Source organism: Dermacentor silvarum, chromosome 4 (assembly GCF_013339745.2).
Source record: "Dermacentor silvarum isolate Dsil-2018 chromosome 4, BIME_Dsil_1.4, whole genome shotgun sequence".
In the NCBI taxonomy this organism is placed as follows: Eukaryota; Metazoa; Arthropoda; class Arachnida; order Ixodida; family Ixodidae; genus Dermacentor; species Dermacentor silvarum.
In genome coordinates, this window is record NC_051157.2 from 200,559,446 (window position 1) to 200,582,336 (window position 22,891).

General features: G+C 45.8%; 1 protein-coding gene across 2 annotated transcripts in view; it reads left to right on the forward strand.

The window, feature by feature from the left end:
- The window catches only part of LOC125944904 (uncharacterized), a 77,188-nt gene that overhangs the window by 25,824 nt on the left and 28,473 nt on the right, over positions 1-22,891 (forward strand). Inside the window, exon 2 of one of the 2 annotated variants that reach the window (XM_049666321.1) lies at positions 22,492-22,521. The exons of the other annotated variant lie outside the window; for it this stretch is intronic. Within the exon in view, the coding sequence (XP_049522278.1) occupies positions 22,492-22,521 (30 nt within the window). The remainder of the gene's footprint in view (positions 1-22,491; positions 22,522-22,891) is intronic. 2 annotated transcript variants of the gene reach the window in all.

Consider the following 22,891-nt stretch of genomic DNA (forward strand, 5'->3'; position numbering starts at 1 on the left):
CTTTTAGGAGTTTTTTCGCAAAAAACAGCGTTCAATCGGTCTTCTTTTAGGCGACGAACTTGACTCTTGTTGTGACTTGGGTGTTTTTCTGTGCGTCGGCGTGTCCCCCCACACATAACCACACTTCACTGCACTGTCGCGCACATTCCACCATTTCCACTGTTCACAACACTGGCGAGTTCATTGTTCACACCACTTTACTTATATACATTTTTGTCCGTCTTATGCTCTCAATGCTTGATCACTCCATCGTCCTACTCATGTAATCCGCCCCAACATTCTGTCGTCCTTTAATGTATTCTATTTGGAAACATTATTCTTGCAAGGTGATGCTCCCTCTAGTTATATCTCTTATCCGTCGGCTTACCTTTATATACATGGGTTCCTCTGTTGAACACTGCATCTCGCGCCGTCCTACTTCTGTTCGCCCGGGGAGATCTGAAAATCCTTCCTCGACCTTGAGAATCCACCCTCTCAACTTGTGTTGTCGCTACTGGTTACTTTGTCTTGGGCCTGTCTACTGTTTGTATCTTGTCTAGGGTGCCCTCCTTCGGTTCGACTCGTCCCATTCCCTATTTGTGCCGGGAAAATTCCGTGGAATTCTACCCTAGCTCACGTTTGGTTGGCTTTATCGTCAACCCCGCGTCCTTGTCTTCGGCAATCACCAAATAAACACCAGTCTTCTCCTCGTTTTTCCCCTTAGCCATCGTCTTTTGGCATACGTCACACGATTTTACATACCGTCTCACTTCACTCTGCACCCCAATCCAAAAGAACTCTTCTGTTATTTTTTCTAACGTGTCTTTTATTCCCTGGTTAGAAGAACTGGTGAGGCTTACACAGTGCTGACTAACGGCCACGTCCTCTGCTACAGAGGTCTTCCAGATGAGAAAGAATCCGGGGTAGGATTTCTAGTGCATAACAACATAGCGGGCAACATTGATGAATTCTACAGCATAAATGAGAGGGTAGCAGTTGTAGTAATAAAGCTGAATAGGAGGTACAAAATGAAGGTAGTACAAGCCTATGCCCCAACCTCTAGTCACGATGATGAAGAAATTGAACAGTTTTATGAAGATGTTGAACTAGCAATGAGAAAGGTGCAAACTAAGTATACTTTAGTCATGGGCGACTTCAATGCAAAAATGGGGAAAAAGCAGGTTGGTGAGCAAGCAATTGGCAACTACGCCATCGATTCTAGGAATGCAAGAGGAGAGATGTTAGTAGAATTCGCGGAAAGGAATAGGCTCCGAATAATGAATACCTTCTTCAGGAAGCGCAGCAACAGGAAGTGGACCTGGAAAAGCCCTAATGGAGAAACAAGGAATGAAATAGATTTCATACTCTATGCCGATCCAAGCATAGTGCAGGATGTAGAAGTGTTAGGTAAGGTTAAGTGCAGTGACCATAGGTTAGTGAGGTCTCGGATTTCTCTCAATTTGAAGAGAGAGAGAGTGAAATTAGTCAAGAGGAAACAGGCCAACCTAGAGGCAGTAAGGGTAAAAGCAGACCAATTTAGGCTGGTGCTTCAAAACAAATACGCAGCTTTAGAAAAGGAAGATAAAGACAACATAGAAGTAATGAATGAAACCGTAACTAGGTTGGTCTCAGAAGCAGCAATTCAAGTGGGAGGTAGGGCACCAAGGCAACCAGTAGGTAAGCTCTCCCAAGAAACAAAGGACCTAATAAAGAAACGACAGAAGATGAAAATGTCCAACTCAAGATATCAGATAGAATTCGCTGAACTGTCAAAACTAATCAACAAGAAAAAAGTAAGGGATATTCGAAATTATAACGTGGGAAAGATTGAGGAAGCCGTAAAATATGGACGCAGCATTAAATCAGTAAGAAGAAAGCTTGGCATAGGACAAGGCAAGATGTATGCACTGAAAGATAAGCATGGTAATATCATCAGCAATTTCGATGACATAGTAAAAGCAGCGGAAGAATTCTATACTGACCTGTAGAGTGCCCAAAACAGCCAAGCTACTTTCATTCAAAATAGTGATGAACCGGATACAGAGGCTCCTTCTATAACTAGCGCTGAAGTTAGAATGGCCTTGAAAGACATGACCAGGGGAAAAGCTTCTGGAGAAGATGGAATAACAGTAGATTTAATCAAAGATGGAGAAGATATGCTTGAAAAGCTTGCGGCCCTTTATATGCAATGCCTCACAACTTCATGTGTACCAGAGAGCTGGAAGAACGCCAACATTATACTAATCCATAAGAAGGGAGACGTTAAAGAACTGAAGAATTATAGACCCATTAGCTTGCTTTCAGTATTGTATAAAATCTTCACCAAGATAATTTCCAACAGAATCAGGGCAACACTTGACTTCAGCCAACCAAGAGAACAGGCTGGCTTCAGGAAGGGATATTCTACGATAGATCATATCCATGTCATAAATCAGGTAATCGAGAAATCTGCGGAGTACAATCAACCTCTCTACATGGCTTTCATAGATTATGAAAAGGCATTTGATTCAGTAGAGATACCAGCAGTCATAGAGGCATTGCGTAATCAAGGAGTACAGGAGGCATACGTGAATATCTTAGCAAACATCTACGAGGATTCCACAGCTACCATGGTTCTCCACAAGAAAAGTAGAAAGATACCTATCAAGAAAGGGGTCAGGCAAGGAGACACAATCTCTCCAATGCTATTCACTGCATGCTTAGAAGAAGTATTCAAGCTGTTAGACTGGGAAGGCTTGGGAGTGAGGATCAACGGCGAATATCTCAGCAACCTTCGGTTTGCAGATGACATTGTCCTATTCAGCAACAATGGAGACGAATTACAACAAATGATTCAGTACCTTAATCGAGAAAGTGTAAGAATTGGGTTGAAGATGAATATGCAGAAGACAAAGATAATGTTCAATAGCCTGGCAAGGGAACAAGAATTCAGGATCGCCAGTCAGCCTCTAGAGTCTGTGAAGGAGTACGTTTATCTAGGTCAATTACTCACAGCGGACCCTGATCACGAGAAAGAAATGTACAGAAGAATAAAATTGGGTTGGAGTGCATACGGCAGGCATTACTAAATCCTGACTGGGAGCTTACCACTGTCGTTGAAAAGAAAAGTGTACAATCATTGCATTGTACCGGTGCTAACATATGGGGCAGAAACTTGGAGGTTAACAAAGAAGCTCGAGAACAAGTTAAGGACCGCACAAAGAGCGATGGAACGAAAAATCTTAGTACTAACGTTAAGAGACAGGAAGAGAGCGGTGTGGATCGGAGAACAAACGGGGATAGCCGATATTCTAGTTGACATTAAGCGGAAGAAATGGAGCGGGGCAGGCCATGTAATGCGTAGGATGGATAACCGGTGGACCATTAGGGTTACAGAATGGATACCAAGAGAAGGGAAGCGCAGTCGAGGTCGGGAGAAAACCAGATGGGATGATGAAGTTAGGAAATTTGCAGGCGCAAGTTGGAATACGATAGCGCAAGACAGGGGTAATTGGAGATCGCAGGGAGAGGCCTTCGTCCTGCAGTGGAAATAAAATATAGGCTGATGATGATGATGACCTGCCCTTACACTATCACGCCCTAACTTCAGTACTTTATCCCTCAGTTCCTTTGGGACCATCAACTGTAATACTTCCCTACCTGAACTAAATATACACCTCCGGTACAATAGATTATTCTTCTTTATAAAGTCCACTGCTGTCTGACTCCTTTCCTTTGCACCCATTCCCCTACCTTCTGTTCACACTTTCTTATTGACTCATCCTAGTTCTGTTTTTCTTTAAATTCTGCTGCACTTATATTTAATCGTTTAACGGCCGTAACCTGCAATGCTAGCAAACGTTTGGTGCTCTTACTACTTGCTCGTGTTTGTACTGCAGCCGCTGCGTCTGTCTCTCGCATCTGCTCTTCTTGCGCTTCTGAGCGTACTCTCTTTCCCACGACTTTCTCGGTCCTCTTCCAACTTGGGTCTGGATCGTCTGCTTTCCTCACCCCAGGTACATTTCCCACAACCAAATCATGGAGGGGTTCGTCCACACATCTAGCTGTGACTAGTCCTACATAAGAGGGTGTCGATATTTAGATACGTGCCTCTGGCAGATACTTGACGGACTTATCGACCAAGATTACCGGCCTAAAGTACCCGGTCATGCTTTCTCTTGGCACTAAACTTTTCCTCACTAAAATGGTATTGGATCCTGTGTCTCGGAACACTGTAGCCTTGTGCCCTTCTACCTCGCCTTCCTCTGCAGGCATGTCCTGCTCTCTCTGTCCATTCTCTCTTGACCTCATAATACATGCAGTCTTATCTATGGATCTAGTCCTGCATTCGTCTGCTCTTTGACTTTTCTTTTGGCACAACTGACAAACAACCAGTGATTCGTGACGATTACCTCTCACTCCACAATTCATCGCGAAATGACCCAACCGGTTACATAGGAAACACCTCTGCGGTCGCCTTGGTCTGTTAATTTGTCCCTGATTTCTCATCTCTCCTAATGCTGCCGTGTGCGTATCTTTGTCACTATTGACCAAATTTTGCAATCCTTGTGCCTCTACGAACTGTTCTGCTTGTTGAGCCACCTACTCTACCGTTTGTAGCTTTCGTTCTTTAAAGCATATAACCAAACTGTTACTACACCTGGCAAGAAATTGTTCACATACGACTTTGTCACGAACTGCTTCAAACGTTTTGTCCGTCTCGGACAACACTATTTACCTCTGGAAGTAATTAGTTAGTCGACACGCGAACTGCTTGCCTGTTTCGGAGTCTTCAGGCTTACACGACCGAAACTTCTCCCGAGGCCCTTCTCCGGTCAACCCAAACCTCTGTAATAAAGTCTTCTTCACCTTGTCGTAATCTAAACATTCTTCTGCTGTTATGCGCCCAAAAACACTCAAAGCCTCACCCACTAAACATAGGCTTAAGGCGCTAGCCCACTCGCTCTTCTCCCAACCTTGCCCGACTGCTATACGTTCAAACCGATGCAAATATGCATCCAAGTCATTCCTTCACTCGTTGAAAGGTGCCGTTAGTTTTCTGGGGCAGATCTGCTTTAGCCTCGAAAAAGCTGAGGCGGATGACGCCGATCCGGGTGAACTCGTGCTGTCGCGAGAGCCCACGTCCATCTCCGCTAGTTTTATCTTTACCTCCAAAATTTCTTTTTCACTTTTGTGCTGTTCGCGCACTCGTTCACGCTCTTTTTCTTTCTCTTGTTGCGTGTACTCGAAAAACGCCATCGCCTCATCCTTCGACATAATCAAATCTTTCGCTATCGTCGCCAAACGGTCCAACTTCATCTTTGCAACTCCCGGGTTTTGGCGACTGGGCTGAAATAAATTCCTGGAACGTATCCTGGCAGGCTCGCCAATTGTCGTGTCTTTTGTTTGCCACCGATCTCGGGGGCGTGCAGGTGTAATGAAAGAAGGGGGTGAAGGACGCATTACGACACAGCAAACAGTTTTTTAATTATAACCAAAACCCCAAACTTTAAAGAAACCTCGCTCACGCTAAAACAGAATGAATAAATACTAACACTTGTACAACCTACAACTTAATAAAAACTAAACAAGTTCCAATTTCCGCCTACGTTAGTCTGTGGCGTCCAATCCTCAAAGGTCAGGCAACCCTGGCCTACGTCTGCGGTGCTACAAAGAAGAGTCGTCGTACTGGGCTCGTCGTCGCACGTATTTCCCAGTTCTAAGCTTGTCGGCTCTTCTTTTAAGAAGTCAGTGTTCTTGTCGATACTGTAATCATTGCCACCTTGCCGTCGTCCCGTCGCCTCGTTTATCTTAGATGCCGGCGTCTCGCACTTCGTCGGTAACTTTGCACGGCATTGCCTAGGCCCACCTGGATGGGCCTAACGTCGGGATGCGTCGCAACTTCATTGTGAGTGCCGACGTGGCGTCCAGAGGACTAACGAACGTGCTGGCCTGCCGTAGAAGAGGGATCCTCTCTTGGGTGCCCAGTCCCGCCGTAAGACGCTGCAGCCTCGCTCGAACTTTGCCGAGGTCGACGGCCACACCTTGGACGGCCAACGCCACGGACTCAGCCGGACCCTCAAGTCTCCCGTCGCCAGAGCGTAGCTGACGATGCTACCTTCCTGGCCCAGAGCCACGTCGATAATCCACGGACAGCGCCCTTCTTCCCTTCATTACAGCTCGGGTCACGCGCCTCGAGGGCTCGTGCCGTTGGACTGCGCCATGCTCTTCGTGCGCTTCTTCCTTTTCGCGCCGCTGGTGGCCTCTTACATATGACAAACGGACACCTTTGGACCAGGCTATAAAGCTAGCAAGATGGGAAGCGGCGACCTCTTCCTTGAGGTTCTTGACAAGCTGCAACATGAAAAGCTTGCAAAACTCATAGTCTTTGCTGACATCCCAATAACACTTGACTCCACATCGCTCTTTTAACACAGTCCGAGGAGTAATCTCAGACTCGGACTTGTTAGAACCAACCGAAGCAGAACTTCTGAAAGGCGGGCAAGACCAGAATGTCATTCAGGTAAAAATAATAGTAATCAGACGAGACAACAATGAAATCTGATCACCAACAACGATCGTCAACCTCATCACCAACAATCTGAAATCAACAAAGCATCTGATAATTACATTTTCCTCTAGTGTTCTCCCAGAGACCCTCAAGAAAGGCTATACTAAAACCCGTGTCAGGCCCTACATTCCCAATCCTCGACGTTGTTTCAAATACCAGAAGTATGGCCACGGCTCGGAAAGCTGCCGAGACCAACTCACATGAGCAAAATGTGGTGACAAACGTCACCCCTCCGATAACTGTTCTGGCTCACCCCACTGTGTGAACTGTGAATGCGACCACGCGACATATTCCCAATCTTGTGAAACGTGGCAGAAAGAGAGAGAAATAATTACCTTGACAATCAAAGAAAATATGTCATTAAAATAAGGCAGAAAAAGGTGCTCAGTTTTCCACACTACCGCTTACGCGGATTCGGCGCGTCAGGGGGCAGCGCTGTAGGGTGCCTCGATGCCAGCGCCGCCGTTCAGGGTGGTGCCATCCTATGACCGCACCCGCGCCGCCGCGTTCTCGCTGCGACGCCATCTTGAGTCACAGCGAGCGGTTGCGAGTGCTTGGTGCCGGTGCTTAGTTCGAGACACAATGCGCGCGGATGCTTCGCTGACGCTTCTACTTGCTGGACAGTGTTCAGCCGCATGAATGGCAAGCTTGTCAAGTGCATCGAGTCGACATAACGGGCTGTTGTGTTCCCAAGTGCACCGGATCGACGCGTAAAGGGCTTCGTTGTTTACGCTTCCCCCGGGACCCATAGCGAAGGAAGAGATGGGAAGCCCAAGTAAAGCGGTATCACTGGAAGGCAACGGATAGCTCCTACATTTGCGAGGTAAGTGTCAAGAAAGTTTAGACTATCGCATCGTGTTTTTCATAAATAAGAAAGTATTCTCTGATCCTCGCTCACGTACCTACGTTCGCTCACGAACTAAGCACTGCACCGATGCTGAGTAGCCTATGGTTTGCGAGCGCGCGTCGCATAGGCTTTTGCCGTTTTGATCAGCGCAGTCTATGCGAGTAGTACCCTTATTTTAAGAACTGACGAAAATGGTTCGCCGCGAAATAGCCTTACATTAGCTACAAATCGTCATGTAAACCACCTATTTTACTTTTTCACGGGAAACACACATCGTGTGTCTCTTGTTTCTTTTTTTTTTCCCCTCAGTTTCTTTTTTTCGCTACTGGTTATTTGGGACTAAAGAACGCAGTGCTTCTTTTAGGGAAAGCGGCTGTTCTGTACGTGGCAAGCGAAGCATTGTGATTTTCTCTATTCTCAGCAGATATCTTGCGGATCTCAGGTTGTTACGTTATATAGCTGATTTTTTAGACGAATATATTTGTAGCGTGGCGCTCATAAGCCGATGGTCATTCGTGCTCATTTCCGATCGTAGTGGGTACTGTGACGGTCTTTAAATGCCTGTGCACGGTATGCCCACGGTATGCCCCGGTAGTATAGTTAAGGGGCATCATGGGACCAAAATGTTTCGGCGCTTTCTGGCATGGTGTCTGTTGTAGCCTGTGCATTTCGTCGAAACGTGTGAAGCGAGGTAATACAGGATTACTTCTGCGAAAATTTATTTTTAAGCACTGTAATCGGTTCTGTGTATTTACAAGGCAACTTTTCATATCAATAATAACTTTTTTTGTTTTACTTGTACTTAGAAACACTTTGAAGAGGACCAGTACGAGGGAAATCGACAGGATGGGCGCCGTCTGTTAAAGTCAGCAGCCCTACATCATCATGGACTATATTTTCGAAGTGAAAAACACTGCTAATCTGTATTTGACTGTCTTATTTCATTTACGGTTCTTGTACGCGATATGTATGCAGTGTTTATTTTTTCAATGTAGTTATCAGTGTTCTAATGGTTATTTATAAAATGTTCTGTACTCGCCATCGATGTGTTTGGCTGATGCGACGTATTCGATGGTAGCTGATGTATTCTGGCTGGATATCTTGATTAATATTACCCGCGGTTGGGTTTTCTTGTTTGCGTTCTTGTTTTCGATTTATATTGTGTGTAATGAGGTTGATGTACTCACTTGAACCCCCCCCCCCATGTAATGAATAAATTAAAAAAAACTCTCACTATCCCGAATTGTGTGTCGAGCCTACCTTGCGATTTTTTTTATCTCGTCTTTCAACATAACCTTCAGGCGCCACACAGTACATATAATTTTTCATGTACATATCTCTTTCATGATTGATTGTACTAGACATTATAAGTAAATGTATTTTGTGCATCGTTTGGTTTCTTGTGTGTACTACGCAAGATTGACACAGACAAGTTACGTTGCATGTTTCTCTACAGCACTAACTAAACCTTATTTTCACATCGCAGTTATTTTTACACCAGCTTAATCCTGTCAGTACACAGTTTTGTGGGCAAAAAAAAGCTAAATTGCGCGTAGATATCGTCAAATAATTGCAACGAACGCGAAGAGCACGCGCAACGCAAGGGAAACTAACCGCCGTGCGCGAGTGGCTGGCTACAGTAAAGGAGGCGTGACGTGTAAACCAAAATACAACAGCGAAAAAGAAAAACTTCCACACACAGGGGGTCGCAAACCTTATATACCAAGCATCGAAGCGCAAAAAAATAGTGCGTATTTCAAACATACACACGGCATGTTAAATGTAAATTGAATTAGGCAACTTGGGGCATGTTCCCGGCGCCATACATTTACGTCTTGGACCTTCGACGAGTTAACGGCTATTGCTTATAAAGATGTGCAGATGCGATACCGATAAAAAAATCCTCATCAAGGCAAAGCACTTGGAAGTGCGCCGCGAGTAACACTATTTATGAACGCAAGCGTAGCTGAGTCTCAGCTCGTGTGACTCAATATGGCGGCGCCAGCGGGGTTGTCTCCACCCTGGACGGCGGCGCTGGGCATCGAGGCACCCTACAGCGCTGCATCGGCCTCCGTCACTTCCCCGGCCCGTGCGCAGCGAGCCTGCGGGCGCGGCGCCTACCTCCATGGTGGCAATAGGTAAAACTACTCCACCCACCCAGCAAAAGAGCTCGTCGACTCCTGGGCCGTTGGGCCACAAGGCCTATACTCACCAGTCGAGGCCTGAAACACGAACTAGCCACCTGCAAGGGGGGGCTTCAGCGCTTCCCGAGAGGCAATGGATACAACGCCGGCGCCGCAGGCGCCGAAAGAGCAGCGTGGTTCTCTCTGCCGCGCCAAAAAAGAAAAGCAAAGATCATGGGTCCAGGCAAGGACACATTAATCTAAATTTCAATTTCTCCTTAACTCACAGAACACATATTTTACAATAGAACTTGCAATGACCATACAGATTGGCGGTGGACGCAGTCTTGAACGGGTGGTAATAGCATCACTACAAATTTATGTTAAGTGCCTCTGTCGCATCATCACTGTAAATAACCATTGTGTACACTGTATAAGATAATGCACTGGAAGATCAGGGGACTAATCCGTAATCTAGATGACATAACTGAACTATTATCTCGATATCAGCCAAAGAAGTTCTGTGTCCAGGAGACACATTTAAATTCCAGACAAGCGAATTTCCCCCCGCAGTATGCAATATTTCGCAAGGACCGCGATGACGCTGTAGCCTCGTCTGGCGGGGTGGTAATTTTTGTCGACAGGTCCGTCGCTTGCCAACATGTAGCCCTTCAGACGCCTCTCGAGGCCATGTCTACGCAAGCAATATTGCTTAACAGGCTCATAGCCATCTGCTCCATTTACATACTGCCCAATTATCAACTCACTAAAACGGAATTTTACAGTCTCACTCACCAGCTCCCAGAACAATACGTGATCGCCGGCGATTTTAGCGCTCATCACACAATTTGGGGAGACTTCCGGTGCGACACCAATGGAAAACTTTCTTCTATCTGCCAGTACGTGTCTCTTCAACAAAAAAGAGCCCACGTATTATAATATACAACATAATCCATATTCCGCAATAGACTTATCAATGGGCTCTGCGGCCATATTTGCGTATTGAGAACGGAATGCAATGAAAAGTTCCTTTGGAAGGGACCACTTTCCTGTAACACTAAAGCTCATACAGCAACACGAATTCCCTCCAAATTGTCCTCGGTGGAAACAATCATCAGCCGACTGGGATCATTTTAAAAAAGCAAGCTATTTATCGCAAGATTTTATCAATAGATTTAGCATAGACGACGCCGTAGCGCATTTTACCGCTTTTATAAGAGACGCAGCAGAAAAATGCATCCCACAGATAAATGGTAACTCATGCCAAAGAGGAGTCTCTTGGTGGAATGATGACTGTAGAGAGGCGCGTAAGAAACAAAATAAAGCATGGGGCATTCTCCGTCGATATCCTAATGCGAAGAACCTTATTGATTTCAAACAAATTAAATCTCAGGGAAGGAGGACTCGAAGGCAAGTAAGAAGGGCAAGATGGGAGAGGTTTCTCTCCGGTATTAATTCGTACACACAGGTGGTGAAAGTCTGGGTTGGGCTGAGAAGAATGAAGGGGCAACGAATTCATCCATTACCCTTGGTAAATGAACAAGGAAACAGTCTCAAGGACCAGGCCGACCCTCTTGGTGGGCACATTGAGTGGGTTTCTAGCTCTATGCATTGTTCTTTGTCTTTTCTAAACTTCGAAGAAACGGAGGAACGGAAGGCATTCAACCGTAAATGTAGCCCAAACGAACTATTTAACCGGCATTTCTGCGTTGCCGAGCTTAAACCTTCCTTAAACTCAAGTCACAACTCTGCTTCGGATCCCGACAGAGTTATGTACGAAATGATCAAACAACTTAACCGTGACGCACAAATCACACTACTTGCACTCTTTAACACTCTCTGGGCAGCTGGACATCTTCCATCCTCTTGGAAAGAAGCTATTTTGATCCCTGTGTTGAAACAGGGTAAGGATCCCAGCTCAGTACCAAGCTATCGGCCGATAGTGCTAACGAGTTGACCAAGGTAAATACACCTGGTGGCGAAGCTTCCATAGAAGACCATACGTTCAAAACATGGCGGCTTATCGGCGGTTCATGTGGCTTAGTGCTCTTCTGTGTGAGGAGGGAACACTTCCGGCGGAAAAAAAAATAATTTGACGTCATATCCGTTAAAAACATAAGTGACGTCATTTTGTTCTAATAGGCGCGACATTTGTTTTCGTAGGCCTGCGATTAGAGCTGTATATTCAAATGCCCCACCATTTGACTTGATGGGCGTTCCGAGCTTTCAGCGCGGAAAGCGACGCAGGAAAAGGTCAGCCGTACGGGTGTCGAAATCGCATCGCTGCACAGAATATACTTTCTTTCGGGGCCGACGAACGCTTTGGGCGTAGATCGCGTAGAGTGCTCGTCCTTTCGTCGGACGCCAAACCCGTCGGCCAGCGATGTCGCGCGAAAAAAAAAAAAAAACTACAGTAAACTAGTATTTGACGGTCGCAACTCACTACTTTTGACTGCACAGGTTAAGAAACAATAAAACTACCCTCGTGACCTAATTCAGACAAACGTCGACATGCAAAACAACACATGTGAGGGGGGCGTATTGTAACAGGTGGACTTTACGAGCGCGCCTTTCCGTGAACGCACTCCAAGAGCTGCATTGCATTGCAAGTGATAGTGGCTTTAACGCACGCAGCTATCGATTGGCGCTCTCACGGTGGGCGCTGAAAAAAGGTATTTATTTATAATGATGAAGTAAAATAGAGTTGTATGTTCTTTTCTCGCCATGCGTAGATGAAATGGATTAGGAATTTTATTTTCGTTGAATGAATGTAACTGCGTCTCGCTTTAATTAAAAAACGCTTTTCAGATGCGAAGCATCTTATGGCCAGTGTTGCCAGGTTTGGCTATATATAGCCAAATTGGGCTACGGGAAAATTTTTTGGGCGTCGACGTGGACGAGTTGGCTATGTGGCTATATTTGGGCTACTGAAAATCAGCGACTTGGCTGTGTTTGGGCTATAAGTGGCGCCCTAATCCACGCTCTAGAGGTGGCTCGGATCGGGTAAAAGCAAATCTAGAAGGCTGCGGATTAGCTGGCTGAGCCGTCCGCGTGGCTGTGCGTATGTGCGTGCACAAAATGACCCCCCCCCCCCGCCTTTCTTTCCTTATCTGCGCTGTTGTCTGAGCCGGTGGCTTTGATCTTTGATGCACTTAAACTTACACCCTACTTGACCGCTAGGCACCCGATCCCCGGGCGTCGGGATGAACATGGGAGTAGTGTGTTTTTCACAGTACACTGTACTAACATGGCTATGCTCAGGAAGGGAGAGCAATAACATAGGGTCGGGGCCGTCGGGTGATTACGGCTCCGACATGAAAGAAGGGAAGCATGGATGGATGACACGCTCCAGTGTGTTCATGGCCATGTCTTTCGTATAAAGTATCGCGCAGGGCACCACTTTCGACCTACCCCGCTTTTCTGGCGCCAAACTTTACTGCCATTTTCCTTTTTCTTCGCCCCTAAGGAGCTTCGCCCTAAGGGGCGAAGCTCCTTAGGGTGTGGGTCGTTCCCTCCTCTGTAGTAGTAGTAGTAGTATGTAGAAACCTCTAGTTTATGAATTGCTCAATAGATGGCGTAAGTGGTAGCCACCTGTAGTTTTATGAAGTGTTCACTAGATGGCGTAAGTCCGTATCTCTGGTTGGCATGGAGACCGCTATGTGTGTATACGCATATATACATATATATGTATATGTATAGTATAACCGGAAGCCGACTTCCGCTTCCGTTTCCAGTTCCGCTTCCGGTTCCACTTTCGGTTCCGTTTCCATTTCCGGAAGCCAGCTTCCGGAGAACGCTTCCGGCGTTTTTCTCTCTCGTCCGTAGCTAGGTGGGCTGCGGTTAGAGCGTACTAGACAATGGTAAGTACACTCTAGCTGCGGTGCACAAGGGCGTTCGTTTCCGACGCGCGTTCTCTTTCTCTCGTTCCCGACGCACGCTCTCTTTCTCGTCCGTAGCTAGGGGCGCTGCGGTGCACAAGGGCGTTCGTTCCCGACGCGCGCTCTCTTTCTCGTCCGTAGCTAGGGGCTCTGCATTGTACAAGGGCGTTCGTTCCCGACGCGCGCTCTCTTTATCTCTCGTCCGTAGCTGTGGTTTACCCGAATGATCCCCCGTTGCTTCGCCCACTCATCATCATTCACTTCGTGGATATGCTGTGATTTTTTTTTCTTCGTGCTTGGATTCGAGATTCATTTCGATAGTTTGGACGTGAGGTCGAATCCTCCTCAGAGAGGCGAATCCAAACATGGGGAAGGGGGCCAAGTATGCGAGAACGCTATAAAAAAGAATGGGAGCAAGACCCCGAGCCAAAGGTGGATTCTGGTGCTTGTACTTCTAGATGGTTTACTCGTAACGTCAGGGATGCAGATACTCATTCTGCCAATATCGAAACATGTTTGCCACGATGACATCAGTGCACCACGTCACATAAACTTCACCCACCGTGTTAGCTTAGCTTGTGAGGTGTCGTGCTGCTGACTCGATGACGCGGGTTTGATTCCCGGCCACAGCGGCCGCATTTCGATCAAGGCGAAATGCAGGAACACCCGTGTACTTAGGTGTACGTTAAAGGAACCGAAGTGGCGAAAAATAATCCGGAGTCCCCCACTGCGTCATGCCTCCCAATCATATCGTGGTTTTGGCACGTATAACCCCAGCAATTATTAGAGTTTTAGAATAGGGGCCTCAAACGTATTAGGGCCCCAAAGAAATAACGTCGAAGGCACTGCCCATGCGCAAGACGGAAACTTTGTTTGGGTTTTGCGTCGGGCACGCTATTTCATCGATTTAGTGGGAGCCCCAAAAGCTGCCCCGAAAGCTTTCGTCAACAAAAATAGCGGTGCCCATCGAAGCGACGGCTCTAACCTAGCACAAAACTGGGCTGGATTCATGGTAACGCGTGAGGTTTGTAAGCTAGAAGAAGTGATTGCGGTTATCGCTTTCTCTCAACTAACATGTGTAATGAAGATTGATTCATTATACACCGCTGATTCCGAATTCAATTGCCGATTTCATGGCTCGTAGGCCTATCCCAGATTGACTTGGCTGGGTGAAGGTGCGTAATGTTGGTCACTCAAAACTAAGCGCAACAAGCTGCATGCTACTAATAGAATAAGTTCTAAATTTTCATTAAAAGCCAAAACACGATGAGCTAAAACAAATCTTTCGCGCTGTAATATCTCGCGTTATTTGTCTCATCGTCAAATCTGGTTTTCTCGTTTTTTTTTTTAATTAGCTTGGCGCGGATTAGCTTGGGCACACAGTACCTATATAGTGTCAATTTACATCAACCTGGCCGCCATCTTCGGTCTCTAGCACGCCAAGAACATGCTATAAGAAAAGGGACAGGCAACAGATGCCCCTTACTGTCTGAATCGGTGTAAGCGGAGCTTTAAACGATTACTGCGCAAACCGGCACACTTGTCTAAGAAGCGCGCTTGCATCTAAATTGCTTTTCTTATTATAAAATGGTGTATTTTATTTTAATATTTATAACACTTTTTCTTTGACGCCGTAGTGACGCTGCAAACGCAACACGCATCCGCAAACGCAAAACGCCTATTCCAAAACTCTTCATTCCTGCATGCCCCAATGCTCACACCCGCAAAGCTCTTTGGGGTCCCAAACTTTAGGGGCCCCTATTATAAAACTTTATTCGCCATGAACATGGTTTGCTTTTTGGTAGTAACCGGTTTTCACAGCATTACCACTGTTATCAATTTGTTGTTTACCATTGCTCTTTGTGCGCCGTCGCGGCTTTTATCATTTCGAGCGAGTTAGTTCGGGACGTGCTCGTCACCAAAAACGACTGCGCGCTTCGTACACAAGTGTGCCGGTTTGCGCAGTAATCGTTTAAAGCTCCGCTTACACCAATTCAGACAGTGAGGGGCATCTGTTGCCTGTCCCTTTTCTTATAGCATGTTCTTGGCGTGCTAGAGACCTAAGATGGCGGCCAGGTTGATGTAAATTGACACTATATAGGTACTGTGTGCCCAAGCTAATCCGCGCCAAGCTAATTGAAAAAAACGAGAAAACAAGATTTGACGATGAGACAAATAACGCGAGATATCACAGCGCGAAAGATTTGTTTTAGCTCATCAAAAAAGAAGCCATGAGCACGTCGCCGTCGCAGATCGCTGGACAGCTGAACTTCTACGCCATAGGCAGAGATAACGTGAGAGATCGATGACGCTGAACATTATTTTGTGTTCACGACAGCTAAAAAGCAGAGTTCGTAGTTAATATTACTGCAAATAACTAAAAATAACAACTTAGTACTATCTGACATAAAATAAAAGCACTTATTCGCCCTCTGCAGCAATTCGCTGGAACTTAAGACCTTCCAGGGCCAACCAAAAAGTGTTCTGTGCAAGCATGATGTCGCTATTGTTGATGTAAAAGGCCGACCGTCACGGCGGCACAGACATTTTGTTACGACGGGTTGTGCAAAAAAGGCGAATGTGAAAATGTCGAATGTGAAAATGTATACACAAATAAAATTGCAAATAAAAATGGCCATATTTGGCTACGAAATATTTTGCACTTTTTTCTGTTTGGCTACATTTGGAACTTCTCTAGCTTTTGGCTACGCCGACTCGTCGGACCTGGCAACACTGCTTATGGCAGGGGCTATGTCACTCCCTCCCTCCCTCCATCCATCTATCCATCAATCCGCCGTGCGGCGTCCACACCCCTACTGCGCATGCGCATCCTCCTCCCCCTCCTCTCCTTGTCTCATCTCCTATTCTTTTCGCATTCCTCCTCTCCTCTCCGACGCTCGTCTCCTCTCCGGATTGCGCAACGAATGGCAACACCGGCGGCTCCGCGCGCGATAATGCGAAGCAGCTAAGGTTAGAGGCGCGACGGTTGGCGCCCTAGAGGCACCGGCAACAGTCACCAACGCCGCGCGCGTTCGGTGCGAACGCGGGCAAAACGCCGAAGGCGTCTACAACAGTTGTGCGCTTTGCTGGTGCTGATGCATGTCCAGGTTTATGCAGCTGAAAAAACTACCTTGAGTCGACCCCATGGCTGCTTCGCATACTACTCAGGGTTCCCCTACGGGAAGATGGTGTAATTTTTTTTCTTTCCCAGCGTTTATTCCCTCCAAACATAGTCGTTCTCCAATAGCTGCTCCCATAACCACCCTTGCTGATGTCGGTGACAATTAGTTCCGAACCGCTTTTCGCCCGAAGCTTCGCGACCTATGTGGATCGACCTTGAGTTGACTCTGCAAGTTGTTTGAAAAATGATAAATCGTCGCCTTCTACATTACCATGAATCAAACAAAATGCTTGATCCGTACCAATGCGGATTCAGAGAAGGCCGGTCAGCAACCGACTATCTCGTGCTTGTCGAGGCTAATATTCGCGATGCCTTTTGTCCATAAGCAGTTCTTTTTATCAATATTTCTTGACATGGAAAAGGCTTATGACAGCACGTGGGGCTATGAAATCCTCCGAGACATATCACAAATGGGTATCAGTGGGAACATGCTGATTGTTATTGAGAGCTACCTCTCGAAACGCACTTTCCACGTAAAAATAGGCAATGCACTCTCGCGTCCATTCACACAGGAAACTGGGGTACCCCAGGGAGGCGTCCTCAGCTGTAGGCTTTTTATTGTGAAGATGAACACGCTTCGTTATTCGCTACCTCCAGTCATTTTCTATTCTGTTTATATAGACGACGTACAGTTAGGTTTTAAATCCTGTACCTTTGCAGCCTGCGAGAGGCAAGTACAGATTAGGCTTGAGAAAGTATCCAAATGGGCAGACGAAAATGGGTTTAGGATCAATTCACATAAAACCTCCTATGTCCTTTTTTAAAGAACGAGAGGACTGCTCCCTCATCCCACTATCGAACTGCAAGGACAGCACATTCCTGTGAACAAAGAACATTAATTCTTGGGTGTCATACTCGACTCAAAACTAAGTTTCATCCCCCACATCAAATACATGAAGGCCAAGTGCCTGAATACAATGAGCATACTGAAAATTCTCTCGCACACATATTGGGGTAGTGACAGAAAATGCTTAATCAATCTCTACAAAAGTCTTGTACGATCGCGTTTAGACTACGGGACAGTGGTGTATCAGTCTGCTACATCGAGTGCCCTAAAAATGCTTGATCCTGTTCATCACTTAGGCATACGCCTGGCCACAGCAGCTTTCTGAACTAGCCCGGTACAAAGCCTCTATGTAGAATCCAATGAGTGGTCACTCAATCTGCAAAGGTCGTTCGTTGTCCAGTTTCATGTATTTTCTAAAGCCCACTCTAACCGTGAAGATCCCCTGTAACAAAACCGTAAACGATATAACTTTTGCCACACTTTTCCACGATCGTCCAACAGTGAGAGAACCTGTTTCACTGCGCGTGAGGAACCTCAAGGAAGCAATGGCCGTTCCACTTCTTCAAAACCCTCTAATGGCTCCAGCCATGCTAGTAGCACCGTGGCTGTGGCAGATAATAAAATGCGACACATCGTTCATACAGGTTACGAAACACGCACCAGAGGCACATATTAGAATGCATTTCCTAGAACTCCGGTCCAAGTATTCGTTCACAGAATTTTACACTGATGCTTTGAAGTCTCTTGCTGGCGTTTCTTATTCTGCAGTCGGCCCATCCTTCTCGGAATCTGGCTGTTTGCATCCGGAAACAAGTATTTTTACAGCGGTGGCCTACGCACTTTTGTCGGCTGTTAGAAACGTCAAGGAAATAAAGCTACAAAAGGGAATAATTTTTACAGATTCATTAAGCCTTGTGAAAAGCCAAAATTCTCTACAAAGGAATAACAATCCTGTCTTTACTGAGCTTTACTGAATGATCTGCTCTTTGTACGCATCTCATCAACATATCATACTATGCTGGGAACCTGGTCACACAGGCATCGGGGGTAATATGCTTGCCGACATTATAGCTACATCAGTAAATAAAAAACTGAGCAATTTTTCCATAACTGTCCCTGTTATGGATTTAAAGTTCTTCCTTCACAAGAAAATGAGGGGCCATTGGTTAGGTATGTGGGACGCTGAGGGAATTAATAAACTTCACGTTATAAAGCCAGGCGTCGGAAACTGGCCACCAGTAACGAAAATACGACAAACGGAGGTTATTTTCTGCTGTCTTAGAATAGGCCACACCATGGCGCTCACTCATACCAGCTGACCGGTGATGATCCTCCTGTCTGTAATAAATGTGGCGAGACACTTACGGGATCCTTCGCGTATTGTTAGAGCACCAGGGAATAGATGCCCAAAGAAAAAGGTACTTTGCCACGGCATATAGACAACACATTCCCCACCACCCGGCAATGTTTCTGGGCGCTGAGCCACTGTTTGACAATAAGTTAGTTTTAACATTTTAAGAGAGATTTGAACACTGCATGTTATCAGCCCAAGGTATACGCAGCACATCCTCTCACTACAGGCTGCTGTTGCGATTGCATTTCTCTATAAAGCACGTGCCTCCCATCCCTTGCGTTCAAGGTCCCACGGTTGAGGTACCAGTGCTATTTTTACTCATACGTTCAGCTAATCATCCCTTTGTAATCGAACTTGTATGCTCTTAGTATACATCACTAGTCATTGTCATTATTTTAACACGTGTATATTTTACGCACTTTGCAGCGACAAATTTTTACGCCTCTCCACAGCCAAATTACATCTGCCATTCGTCATTCAGATTCACAACTCTTACTTTTGTCACGTTTTACCTTCGAGAATCCATTCATTCTTTTTTGCCTGGCGCTCTTTGGCCATACCTGGCCCTTGCGTCAATAAAATTCACAAATCATCATGGACGACGTGACTGCTTTTTCTCCGCCTTTTGCGACTCACCTCGAACGTGTATCGACAGCCCTATCTGTTTTCAGCCACCTTCTTCGTCGGCCTCAAGAAACCTAAGGCCTCTGTTTCGCCGATTGCATGGTACATCACTAGTCTGCTTTTCCGAGGACTTCCTGTCGCACCAAGACCGCACCCCTCAGAACAGTAATGAAAGGCTCACGCGCATTTCAGAGCTACTGGCGAAGTAGCTGGCTGTTCTCGTCGAACTAGGCAAAACGGTAGCAAATGAAATATGTTTGCTTTAAAACCGCACGCTCACTGTACGGGGCACATCATTGTTCCTGGACTCGGTGAAGCTCGGAATAGGTTAACGCACCTATCACCAAATGGAAGACGCTTCGCGAATCCCGAGGTGATGCGAGTGGCCCCCCAGAAACTCCTTAGTCGACCAGAATCAAATTTCTACGCGCAGTGTGCTTCGTCTACAAGAGAAGAGATGGGGGTGGCAACCAGTATTAATTTGCATGTGTAGCGGAGAAACAAGGGGCTATGTTTTTGAAAGACGACGATCGCTTTGCAGCCTTCTGCGGTGCGGTGCGCGTCATTTATTCTTGTAAATAAAAAAAAACTATCGTGAGAATAGAAATGATCAATTTCACGTCTTCACTCTAGTGTTAAGCTGTCGTGTGACGGTGATCTTTATGTCCGATGAAACGCTCTCTGGTATTTGAAGTACTACTTCGGAATCGTGCTGGCAATATGTTGAGCTATATGACATCAACTTTAATCCCTGCGTTCACACTCAGGTGCTATATGACTGCTACATTATGTTGCACTAAATCGTCTTCATTGCTTCTATCGGGGATTTTTCACCACACAATCTGGGATCCCCAGCCGCCTAGTTCCAGTTCCACCGCTGCGCGGCTTCCCGCCATCGTGGTCGTGCATCTTTTTTCTGCACACGCTTATAACAAACACGAGCAAGCAATATCATCTGTAATCCTTGTTTTCTGAACACTCTTGGGTTTTTTAGGGCCCGACAAAGCTTCATAAGCAAGCTCATAACGACTATTCGGCTTATGTCCGTATCACCGGTGATACGGACTGATAGTCATGGAGAAAGCGCCGCGGCCATAAGTGCGGCGGTAAGGCCGGTAAAGACATTGTGGTGAACACTTGCGCTTTCGTTAGTCCGAGAAGAAGCGGTAAAGGAAATGAGGAGAGTGCGTTGCCGCTACTTAACCTAAACTGTGGACGAGTTCAGTATGGAGGGGCTTTTGTTGTACCGTGCATTACTGTACGGGATGCTACCGTACAGTAATGCACCAACCAATAGAACCTGTGTTACACTAACTGACGAAGTGACGAACAAACCGTGTTAATATACCTTCAGGTTCATCATCATCATCATCAGCCTATATTTTATGTTCACTGCAGGAAGAAGGCCTCTCCCTGCGATCTCCAATTACCCCTCTCTTGCGCTAGCGTATTCCAGCTTGCGCCTGCAAATTTCCTAACTTCATCATCCCATCTGGTTTTCGGCCGACCTCGACTGCGCTTCCCTTCTCTTGGTATCCATTACGTAACCCTAATGGTCCACCGGTTATCCATCCTACGCATTACATGGCCTGCCCAGCTCCATTTGTTCCGCTTAATGTCAACTAGAATATCGGCTATCCCCGACTGTTCTCTGATCCACACCGCTCTCTTCCTCGATCTTAACGTTAGTCCTAAGATTTTTCGTTCTATCGCTCTTTGTGCGGTCCTTAACTTGTTCTCGAGCTTCTTTGTTAACCTCTAAGTTTCTGCCTCATATGTTAGCACCGGTAGAATGCAATGATTGTACAATTTTCTTTTCAACGACAGTGGTAAGCTCCCAGTCAGGATTTGGCAATGCCTGCCGTGTGCACTCCAACCCAATTTTATTCTTCTGCAAATTTCTTTCTCATGATCAGGGTCCCCTGTGAGTAATTAACCTAGATAAGCGTACTCCTTTACACACTCCAGAGGCTGACTGGCGATCCTGAATTCTTGTTCCCTTGCCAGGCTATTGAACATTATCTTCGTCTTCTGAATATTCATCTTCAACCCAATTCTTACACTTTCTCGATTAAGGTACTCAATCATTTTCTGTAATTAGTCTCCATTGTTGCTGAATAGGACAATGTCATCTGCAAAGCGAAGGTTGCTGAGATATTCGCCGTTGATCCCCACTCCTAAGCCTTCCCAGTCTAAGAGTTTGAATACTTCTTCTAAGCATGCAGTGAATAGCATTGGAGAGATTGTGTCTCCTTGCCAGACCCCTTTCTTGATAGGTAACTTTCTACTTTTGTTGTGGAGAGCCAAGGTAGCTGTGGAATCTTTGTAGATGTTTGCTAAGATATTCACGTATGGCTCCTGTACTCCTTCATTACGCAGTACCTCTATTACTGCTGGTATCTCTACTGAATCAAATGCCTTTTCATAATCTATGAATGCCATATAGAGAGCTTGATTGTACTCCGCAGATTGCTCGATTACCTGATTGATGACATGGATATGATCGATCGTAGAATATCCCTTCCTGAAGACAGCCTGTTCTCTTGATTGGCTGAAGTCCAGTGTTACCCTCATTCTATTTGAAATTCTCTTGGTGAATATTTTATACAATACTGAAAGCGAAGTAAAGGGTCTATAATTCTTCAATTCTTTAACGTCTCCCTTCTTATGGATTAGTATAATGTTGGCGTTCTTCCAGCTCTCTGGTACACTTGAAGTTATGAGGCATTGTGTATAAAGGGCCGCACGCTTTTCAAGCATGATATCTCCTGCATCTTTGATTAAATCTATTGTTATTTCATCTTCTCCAGCAGCTTTTCCCCTGGTCATGTCTTTCAAGGCACCTCTAACTTCATCGCTAGTTATAAAAGGAGCCTCTGTATCCGGTTCATCACTATTTCGAAAGAAAGTAGCTGGCTGTCTTGGGCACTGTACAGCTCAGTATAGAATTCTTCCGCTGCTTTTACTATGTTAAACCTATGTTTTACCTTCAGGTTAAACTAATACTATAAAGGAGATTTGTTGAGGTTCGTAGCGGCAGCCGCTCATAGGATGCGCCGAGCACAGTCCCATAGCTCGAGCCACTGCTGCGCGCTTGATGCTGCCGATGCTGCTGACTCTGCGCCGACGTTCGCTATCTTCCTTACAATAGAATCTTCTCTGTTTCAGCTTTCCATATTATTATTTCTGCTTGCGATGGTAAGTTCAGCCAGTTCATATTTTATTCCTCATTTATTCCTCTATATGAAAAAAAGCTGCAAGCTGCTCTGACACTTTATTTGTTTATTAATTTATTTTTAGTTTAATATTTATATAGTAGCTCAGTGGAAAATTTTTTTCTCAAATGTCAACTGGGCGCACCTAGCCACCAGCGTTTTCAATATTTTTGGGGGGTGAAGGACGCAGAACGTGAGGAAAAATGACTATCTAGCAGTGCTGACCTATAAAGGCCAACTGCAACAAAATGTTTGACCACGTAGAATTTTTAGATTAAGATACTTTAGATGTAGACGAGCCCCCCTGCAATCTTTTACGTTTGAAATACCAGCGGAAGCATCACGAAAATATC